At 34.1% G+C, this 10,769-nt stretch overlaps 1 protein-coding gene across 7 annotated transcripts in view; it reads left to right on the top strand.

Annotated features, from left to right (window-relative positions):
• LOC490131 (calcium-binding mitochondrial carrier protein SCaMC-1-like) overlaps positions 1 to 5,431 on the top strand; it is a 48,266-nt gene extending 42,835 nt beyond the window's left edge. For 6 of the 7 annotated variants that reach the window (XM_038541153.1, XM_038541156.1, XM_038541155.1 and 3 more), the window contains one exon: positions 5,248 to 5,431. In XM_038541153.1, coding sequence (XP_038397081.1) covers positions 5,248 to 5,423 — 176 coding nt within the window. In that variant the 3' untranslated portion in view covers positions 5,424 to 5,431. The remainder of the gene's footprint in view (positions 1 to 5,247) is intronic. The other variant, XR_005361062.1, reaches the window with a different exon arrangement.
• Positions 5,432 to 10,769: the final 5,338 nt, after the last annotated feature.

Below are 10,769 nucleotides of genomic sequence, written 5' to 3' on the forward strand. Positions count from 1 at the left end.
CTTAGTGCCCTATATATGTATTCTATAAAGTAAATTAGTGAAGTGTTAATCAAATGTTTTATACCCTTGCTGATTTTTTTAATTTGCTTTTTTCTATTAGTTACTGACAGAGGTGTGTTTAAATCTCTAACCACAATGGTGGATTTATTTAACTCTCTTTTAATTTAGTCTATTTTTCTTTCTATATTTGAAGCTATAGTATTATGTATTAAAACTTAGTACTGATTTTTATTATGAAATGTGTCTTCTTTATTGCTGGTAATATTTGTTTTTGCTTTAAAAAGTCTACTTTGTCTGATATTAATGTAGTTACAGTAACTTTCTTTTGGTTAATGTTTGCTTGGTATAATTTTTTAGAGCATCTTTTTACTTTCAATCTTTATGTGTCCTTATATATAGTGTGTCCATTCTGAAAAGCACATAGTTAGATCTTTAAAAAAATCTCATGTGATTATTTTGTCTTTTAATTAACATTTAGTACATTTATATTTTAAAGTAGTGTTACAGTTGCATTTAAGTGGAGACCACATATTAAAGTGCTACATCTTATTGCTTCCATTTTTCATTTTCTTTTATCTCTCTCTTTTTTTGGGTCTCCTTTTGAATTAGGTATATTCATTATTTCAATATTTCTCATCTATTAGCTTGTTAGTTATATGTTCTTTTTTCCTTTTGTTACCTTGGAGATTCCAATGTGAATCCTTTGTTAATTACAGACTAACCTTAAATTAGTATTTTTACCAATTTCTTTCTTTCTTTTTCTTCCTTTCTTATTTCTTTTCTTCTTTCCTTCTTTCTGTTTTAAGATACTGTCTCCCCCCATACCCATGCTTTTTAAGATTTTTCTTTCTGTCTTTGGTTTTCAGCACTTTGAATATGATGTGCCTAAAATGTGGTTTGCTTTCTGCTTTTCGTCTTCCTGTTTTTAAAATCTGTAGTTTGATGGCTTTTGTTAGTTTTTGGAAAATTCTTAGCCAAAATTTCTTCAACGATTGCTCTATCCCATTGTCTCTGTCTTCTGACATTCCAATTATATGTATGTTAGATCTTTTCTTCATGTCCTATTTACTGGTTATGTTCTTTTCTGTATTTTATATTCCTTTCTCCTCCCCCCTACTTCAATCTGGACGTTTCTTTCTTACTGCACCAATCTTCTAGAGCTCACTAATCTTATGTTTTGCTTTGTCTAATTTGCTGTTGAACCCATACATTGATGTCTTAACTTTAGTATATTTTTGTTTGACTTTACATTTTATTCTTTTTAAAAATATTTTATTTATTTATTTGAGAGAGAGAGATAGAGAGCACAGGTGGTGGGATGGGGCAGAGGGAGGGGGAGAAGCAGACTCCTCACTGAGCAGAGAGCCTGATGATCATCAGGACCCTAGGATCATGATCTGAGTTGAAGGAGATGCTTAACTGACTGAGCCACCTAGGCGTCCCTACATTTTTATTCTTAAGAAAATAGATTCTAGGTGTCATGTGAAAGTCTCCATCTTTGTCTTTAATTTCTTAAACATATTAATAACAATTATTTTAAATTTAAGTTATTGATACTTGTTTTCTTAATGTATATTTTTTTTATTGGAGTTCGATCTGCCAACATAAAGTATAACACCCAGTGCTCATCCTGCCAAGTGCTCCCCTCAGTGCCTGTCACCCAGTCACCCCACCCCCTTGCCCACCTCCCCTTCCACTACCCCTTGTTCGTTTCCCGGAGTTAGAGGAGTCTCTCATGTTTTGTCATCCTCTCTGATTTTTCCCCTCAAACACTTGTTTTTTGTCTGCTTTTCTCTCTAGGTTTTCAGTTATTTGATCCTGTTTTTTATTTTATTTTTATCATGCCTCATTATTTTAGATTGAATAATGAGCACTTTGTGGGAAAAATTGTAAACTCTAGATGATGTTATTTTTCTCCAAATAGGGCTAACCTTTCTTCCTGTAGGTAGCTACAGTATAGGCAGACCAACTTAAATCTATTGAAGGTTGGTTTTAGATATGTTAGGGATGATTTATTTTAGCTCTGGCCATTCCCCAAGGTACTTACTCGTAGAGTATGGCCCTCGCTGCTAGACGTAACCTTTTGTGGGTTTTATCTGAAAGTCTAGAGTGGTTACCAAGGTGTCTCACCTCACCTTGTTGGGTCTGAACTTCACCTTTATGATCCACTAAAGTCTATCCCTAAATCTTTAGCCTTCCACCTGCTCTTTTCTGCTGGTTTTTGTGATATCTCATTTGGTGCAGCGTTAGAGTTGGCAATACCTCAATGGAAAACTGCAGAGAGTCTTTTGGACTCATTTCATTAGTATTACCTCTATTTCAGATTTTGCTCAAGTATCTGGCACATTGGCATCCTTGAATTCCAACTTTTGTCTTCAGTTCAGTAACACTCCTATTTTCTGGTTGGACCCGATTCTTTCATGCTGAAAATTGTCAAATGGCCTAAAGTTAAAAAAAAAAAAATCAAACAAAACCAGAGTGAAATGTAGTGCTTATCTCTACACTTTTCTTCTCTCAGGGATCCTAGTCTTGTTTCCATTGATTACTCTCAAACAATGATTTCATGTATTTTATTCTTATTTTAATAGCTAATTTTATTTGTAGGGTGAGTCTGACAAACTACTCTGTTATAACTAGAATTGAAAATCCTCTTTTGTTCTTTTGACATCTCTGTATTTGTTTCTGAGCTCTTCTGTTTCTTTTCTTTTTTAAAAAATAATGTCCCATGGTCACTTGTACCTGCTCTCAAATCTGTAACCAACTGTATTTCCTTTTACTGCCTAGGGTAGTGATGTTTCAAAATCAGTATCTGAGTCCTAGGATCCTCAGCTAATGTAGAAGTTATTAAGTTAAAGGGATTTGGGGAATAGTATATTTACATGATGCCACAGTATCATCTATCAGAGTTATTGCTAATTGCAAAGAGGAAAACATGCCTTTACAATGGAGAGAAAGGGTGGTCATCATTGTAACCAGTCAACCAGCTTGGCAACCAGTATTGGCAACAGTAAAATAAAAAAACCTCTCACATAATGTGCCTCATGATGTAATGTAATATGAAGTGCATAGCATCTACTATGAAGTACTCTTGCCCAAAAAGTTTTACTCACATATGGAAATACTTTTGGACTTAAAAGAAATACAGGGGATCAAGGGATACATTAAATGATGCTATTAAGAATGAATCAGAAAAATCTAGAATATAGTATATTCTATAAGACAACTGGCCTGGGCTATTCAAAAGCCATTGTTATAGAAAAAGTGGTGGTTGTGGGGGAATGACTGGTACTAGTCTTGATTAGGAAAGTGAAGAACTATAGCCAATGCAATGAGTGAATTTTGTTTAGATTTTAGTTTGGAAAAAAACAAACCCCACTCTAAGTGACATTTTTGGGAAAATTAGGAAAATTTTAATAAGGAGGTACTTGGTGAGATAGAGAATTTTTTTAATTTTCTCAGGCATAATTATGACTTGGGTTATGTAGATTAATGTCTTTGTGTTTAGAATATGTTGAAGTTTTTAGGGTTGCAAGTTTCATGGTGTTTGTAACTACTTTCAGAGTGCATACATTCACACACATTTATATATACATAGAGAGAGACAAAAATAAGTACAGCAAAATGTCAAAATTTGAAACTAGGTGGTGAGTATACAAATGTTCATTGTATTATTCTTTCTGTAGTTTATAGTTTTCACAATATGAAAGATGGAATAAACCAATGGGGGGTGTAGGTTCAACATTAGAGAAAAAATAAGTATGTTCCATATTCTTTTACAAAATTATAGAAATTGATAGCAGTGTTATTAGCATCTACTAAAAAATAAAAGGCCAAAATATGAATGTAGTAATAGAACATTCTCCAAGAAATTCCATGGTGAGTAAATATTTTCTAAAATTTCAAAATAATTTAATCTAGATTTCAAAGGAATTATTTTATTTTGGGTGGGGAAGTATGGAGGGAGGAAATGTTTAGATTAAAGCAAATAGCAGCAGACAAAATTTTCAGTTCTTTACTGCTTTTTACTTAGTTATGTCAATTTTGGGAACATAGAATAATGATTAAGGAGAAAAGTGCTAGCTAAAGAATTTGAGAATGTTGCCAGGTACTATGCAATATGCCAGGCATGTGGAATATGAGTAAGCAAAAACACATTGCTCATGGAATTGATGGTCTAGCAGGATAGACAGTTATTAATTAAATATTGACACAAAGTACATAAACTGTGATGAGAGCTGCAAAGGAAAAGTGGAGTTCTCTAAATACTACCACGGGGCGGGAGTGCTGAGGCAGTTCTGGAAGACTATCTTGGGAAAGTATTGCTTGGACTGAGAACTAAAGGCTGAGATGGGGTTAAAAGCCAAAGGTTGGGGAGTGACTTCCAGGCAAAGGGAAAAGCATGTGCAACTAGCTTTAAGAGGGAGGAAGTTTGGGGACATTTGAGAAACTAACTGAAAATTGGCCACTATGGCTGGAGTGCAGAAAACAAGAAAGTGGTACAAGTGAGGTGGGAGCAGGAAACAGAGGCTAGACCATACTGTATTTAAGTATAGTGGGGGAATTACTGAAGTAAGAGAGTAACATAATCAGAGTTGCTTTATTAAAAGTTCTCTTTGGTTAAAGTATGGAGAAAAAAATGAAAGAGGTGATTATGGTAAATAAGGCAAAGCAAGAGATAATGGTAGATTGGAGAACGGAGGCATGGCAGTGCACTTCTAGGTAAATGCATAGGTTTGAGAGCTATTTAGAGAGTAAAACTGATGGGTAATGGTTTGGATATGTAAGCGGAGGGAAACATTATAGATGGCCTTTCAATTTTCCAGTTTCCACACCTACATGAATGGTGGAGCCACTCCCTGAGAAAAGAAATAGTGAATGAGAAACATATTTGAGTTTTTTTCAGCATTTGAGTTGTTCTTAATATATAAGATGTTGAATAAAAGTACCTTTATATGTCTAGCTACTTTTAAAAATTATGTCCACAATAATTATAAGTAAATTTCACCACCAATGGACAGAATTTCTTCCTCAAGGAAAGAAAATTAAAAAGACATAAGCATCAAATAGTTCCATTAGGTTCCCTGATTATATAATTATGATGAACCACAGATGTTCCTTTGAAACTGCTTGTGAAAGAATTTATGTAATTATATATATTTTTCTCTCTTAACATGTGTTTTACCTTAGTGTTTGAAAAATAGTAAATACCAAATTAATTAGGCTTTTTCCTTCCCTTTCATTTTCTAGGCATAATGGGAGGCCCACAGCTAAATATGATCAGCGTCTTTCGTCAAATTTATAAAAGCAGTGGAGTGATGAGGTTTTTCAGAGGCATGACTCCAAATTTCTTAAAGTTGCTTCCTTCAGTATGCATAAATTGTATGGTTTACGAATCAATAAAACCACTCTTGGAAATAGCATAGAAATGAAATCGTGAACTTCCATTTTATGTACATTTATTTATAAGCATAGAAATGTCTTGCCTTTTTTCTTAGCTTGCTAGAGGATTGCATGAAAAGATGCTATATCCATCCTCCAAAAAGATAAACATACAAATCAGAATTAAATGCTGAATTTTAATTTTTTATAAGCCAGAATTATAGCTTATTAAGTTCTTTATGAATTAAAACCTTTAATACTCATAAAGTCTATTTAAGCTTCTCTAAAATTTAATGAATACCTACCAGAAATTTGCATTTAAATAGATTAAATTTATATTACCTAATTTATATTTTTATTTTATATTACCTAATATTACCTAATTATATTATTAACAATATATTTTTACGTTAGAAAAATTGGAGTATTTTGGAATTTTTCAGCATTTTTTGTTTTCTATTTTAAAAACCTAACATTGTTTTGTATGCATATTTTAAGTCCATTTGAAAGCATTAAAAGAAAACGTATGCATTTAAAATTATAATTAAAAGGGAAACAGTGGTTTTTGAACCCCTTTTCTGTCTCTAAACTAAACAAAACAAAATAGTTTTGTCTTAAACAATTTCATGGCTCAGAATACCTCACTCTCCTACCGGTGTTGTTAACGGAATGCTGGTGGCTTATTGCTTGCTTCTTGGGCACTCTTATTTGTGGATAGACATTTTAAATTTACTTCTTAACATTGCTAAAAATTATAAGAAAATCACCAATGTGAACAAAGTAAATCAGAGAAATTTAAATCTGTTCTTAAACAGATTTAAGAACTAGAGTTATCAAACTCTAGTTCTTAAATCTGTATTACAATAAGAGCTTCAAATTTTTTATACTAATGAGTATATATATATATATATATATATATATATCTTTTATACTGTGCTTTTAAATTCCACTCTTTAAGAATAAAGAAAGGCTGACTAGACCTCTTCTTTGAAATCTTAAACTTATATGAAGGATAAATAGTATTCTTATTTGCCCTTAGAAGGTTGTTTTGTAGTTTGCCTCTATTTTTATTTTTTATTTATTTATTTTTTCAAAGATTTTATTTATTCACGACAGAGAGAGAGAGAGACAGAGACAGAGACAGAGACAGAGAGAGAGAGACAGAGAGAGAGGCAGAGACACAGGCAGAGGGAGAAGCAGGCTTCATGCAGGGAGCCCAACGCGGGACTTGATCCCGGGTCTCCAGGATCACGCCCTGAGCCGAAGGCAGATGCTCAACCGCTGAGCCACCGGGGCTGCCCATTTGCCTCTATTTTTAAAAAATTAATTTATTTTTTATTGAAGTATAGTTGACATACACTGTCACATTATGCTTACCACAAATGTAGCTACCATCTGTCCTCATACAATGCTACTACAATATTATTGACTATATTCCCTATGCTGTATCTTTTATTCCCATGTATCTTTCTACTCCCCTTCACTCATTTGTGCCCATCCTCCCACCATCTCCTCTCTGGCAGCCATCAATTTATTCTCTGTTTTTATGGGTCTGCTTTTGCTTTTTATTTGCTTATTTATTGGTATTTTAGATTCCACATATGAAAAATCAGATGATATTTGTCTTTCTCTGTCTGATATTTTACTTAGCATAATACCCTCTAGATCCATCCATGTTGTTGCAAGTTTGCCTCTATCTTTTCAATCTACCTTAAGAGAGAATAGACCGAAGATATTTAAGATTGTGTATATATAGCTACATTTAAAAAACTGTGTTGGCTCTAAAATTGTGATTTAATGAGATATAAATATAAATTATATAATTTATCCTGAAGACTTAATGCACAACATAGAGATTATAGTCAACAATATTGTATTATAAACTTCAAAGTTGCTAAGAGACTAGATCTTACTTGTACTCACCACAAAAAAGAAATGATATGTAGGGACAGAGGGAACATTCCACGACATCTTAAAAGCCATCTATGAAAAGCCCACAGCAAATATCATTCTCAATGGGGAAGCACTGGGAGCCTTTCCCCTAAGATCAGGAACAAGACAGGGATGTCCACTCTCAGCACTGCTGTTCAACATAGTACTGGAAGTCCTAGCCTCAGCAATCAGACAACAAAAAGACATTAAAGGCATTCAAATTGGCAAAGAAGAAGTCAAACTCTCCCTCTTCGCCGATGACATGATACTCTACATAGAAAACCCAAAAGTCTCCACCCCAAGATTGCTAGAACTCATACAGCAATTCGGTAGCGTGGCAGGATACAAAATCAATGCCCAGAAGTCAGTGGCATTTCTATACACTAACAATGAGACTGAAGAAAGAGAAATTAAGGAGTCAATCCCATTTACAATTGCACCCAAAAGCATAAGATACCTAGGAATAAACCTAACCAAAGATGTAAAGGATCTATACCCTCAAAACTATAGAACACTTCTGAAAGAAATTGAGGAAGACACTAAGAGATGGAAAAATATTCCATGCTCATGGATTGGCAGAATTAATATAGTGAAAATGTCAATGTTACCCGAGGGCAATATACACGTTTAATGCAATCCCTATCAAAATACCAAGGACTTTCTTCAGAGAGTTAGAACAAATTATTTTAAGATTTGTGTGGAATCAGAAAAGACCCCGAATAGCCAGGGGAATTTTAAAAAAGAAAACCATATCTGGGGGCATCACAATGCCAGATTTCAGGTTGTACTACAAAGCTGTGGTCATCAAGACAGTGTGGTACTGGCACAAAAACAGACACATAGATCAGTGGAACAGAATAGAGAATCCAGAAGTGGACCCTGAACTTTATGGGCAACTAATATTCGATAAAGGAGGAAAGACTCTCCATTGGAAGAAAGACAGTCTCTTCAATAAATGGTGCTGGGAAAATTGGACATCCACATGCAGAAGAATGAAACTAGACCACTCTCTTTCACCATACACAAAGATAAACTCAAAATGGATGAAAGATCTAAATGTGAGACAAGATTCCATCAAAATCCTAGAGAAGAACACAGGCAACACCCTTTTTGAACTCGGCCATAGTAACTTCTTGCAAGATACATCCACGAAGGCAAAAGAAACAAAAGCAAAAACGAACTATTGGGACTTCATCAAGATAAGAAGCTTTTGCACAGCAAAGGATACAGTCAACAAAACTCAAAGACAACCTACAGAATGGGAGAAGATATTTGCAAATGACGTATCAGATAAAGGGCTAGTTTCCTTTTTTTTTTTTTTTTTAGTTTCCAAGATCTATAAAGAACTTCTTAAACTCAACACCAAAGAAACAAACAATCCAATCATGAAATGGGCAAAAGACATGAACAGAAATCTCACAGAGGAAGACATAGACATGGCCAACATGCACATGAGAAAATGCTCTGCATCACTTGCCATCAGGGAAATACAAATCAAAACCACAATGAGATACCACCTCACACCAGTGAGAATGGGGAAAATTAACAAGGCAGGAAACAACAAATGTTGGAGAGGATGCGGAGAAAAGGGAACCCTCATACACTGTTGGTGGGAATGTGAACTGGTGCAGCCACTCTGGAAAACTGTGTGGAGGTTCCTCAAACAGTTAAAAATATACCTGCCCTACGACCCAGCAATTGCACTGTTGGGGATATACCCCAAAGATACAAATGCAATGAAACGCCGGGACACCTGCACCCCGATGTTTATAGCAGCAATGGCCACGATAGCCAAACTGTGGAAGGAGCCTCGGTGTCCAACGAAAGATGAATGGATAAAGAAGATGTGGTTTATGTATACAATGGAATATTACTCAGCTATTAGAAATGACAAATACCCACCATTTGCTTCAACGTGGATGGAACTGGAGGGTATTATGCTGAGTGAAGTAAGTCAGTCGGAGAAGGACAAACATTATATGTTCTCATTCATTTGGGGAATATAAATAATAGTCAAAGGGAATATAAGAGAAGGGAGAAGAAATGTGTGGGAAATATCAGAAAGGGAGACAGAACGTAAAGACTGCTAACTCTGGGAAACGAACTAGGGGTGGTAGAAGGGGAGGAGGGCGGGGAGTGGGAGTGAATGGGTGACGGGCACTGGGGGTTATTCTGTATGTTAGTAAATTGAACACCAATAAAAAATAAATTAAAAAAAAAAGAAAACTAGAGAAAAAAAAAGAAATGATAATTACATGATGCTATAGAGGTGGTAACTAATGCTACAGTGGTAAACATATTGGAATATATAAATGTATCAAATAAAAAGTGTATACCTTTAATTTATAAAATGTTATATGTAAATTATATCTCAATTAAATTTTATGAATTGTTTAATTTTAAAAAATGGAGGGGCACCTGGGTGGCTCAGTGATTGAATGGCTGTCTGGCTCAGTCGTGATCCGGGGGTCAAGTCCTGCATTGGGCTCCCTGTGAGGAGCCTGCTTCTCCCTCTGCCTATGTCTCTGTCTCTCTCTGTGTCTTTCATGAATAAATAAATAAATAAATCTAACATAAATAAATAAACAAACAAATGAATAAATAAATGGAGATGTGAGATAATCAACGAGTTTGAAAATGTAAAAATAAATAAATAAATTATACAATTTATATTATAGCCAACAACTAGTAGCTGGATTGGACCAGCTCTCTTTTCAAGTGGTTTTTTAGGGCAAGATATTTCTGCCATTTGATAGATCATGTATTTTTAAGTTACTCTAATATTTGAAGTATGTCTTATTTATCAAGTTTATTAAAATTTAGTTAAAATCTGGCTCTCACTGTAAAGAGTGTTGACATTCAAAGGAATAATCCATATAGTCTTTTTCTCTTGTTAAATGGCATGATTTAATTTGCTGTGGAATTAGATTAATTTCCTTAGGATAGGATAAGGAAAGGATTCTTGTGATACGGCACTTAATAAAATATTAATGATGGAATTAAGTTGTTAAGTTAAATTTCCTAAAAATTAAAATGAATATGAATATACAACATGAGTTTGAGTGAGAAAACCAAGCCAAATTTCTAGTTGGATTCCCATTTTTTTCTTAGTAGGATTTATTAATAGAAGGATTCTAATTAATTTATAACTCAGTTTCTAAAATTCACATAAAAGGAAGTTAAAATAAAACAAATGCTTCATGTGAAATTAGTGTATTACCATACTTTATTATTAAAAACAATGAGAAATTAAATTTTTTATGTGAACATTTATTCTACAATTGAGGGGGAAAATAAATGGCAAGCTAGACCCCTCAATAACTACAGATTATAAAGATCAAGTATTGTCTTAGGATAATTACATACTGGTGAAGTACTTTAAATGCTTCAGTGGATCTGAAACTTTTTGCCAGTGGATCAGATCCAGTGAACTCATTTAAAGTATTTTGCCAATTTTT

Source organism: Canis lupus, chromosome 6, assembly GCF_011100685.1.
Source record: "Canis lupus familiaris isolate Mischka breed German Shepherd chromosome 6, alternate assembly UU_Cfam_GSD_1.0, whole genome shotgun sequence".
NCBI classification, from domain to species: Eukaryota; Metazoa; Chordata; class Mammalia; order Carnivora; family Canidae; genus Canis; species Canis lupus.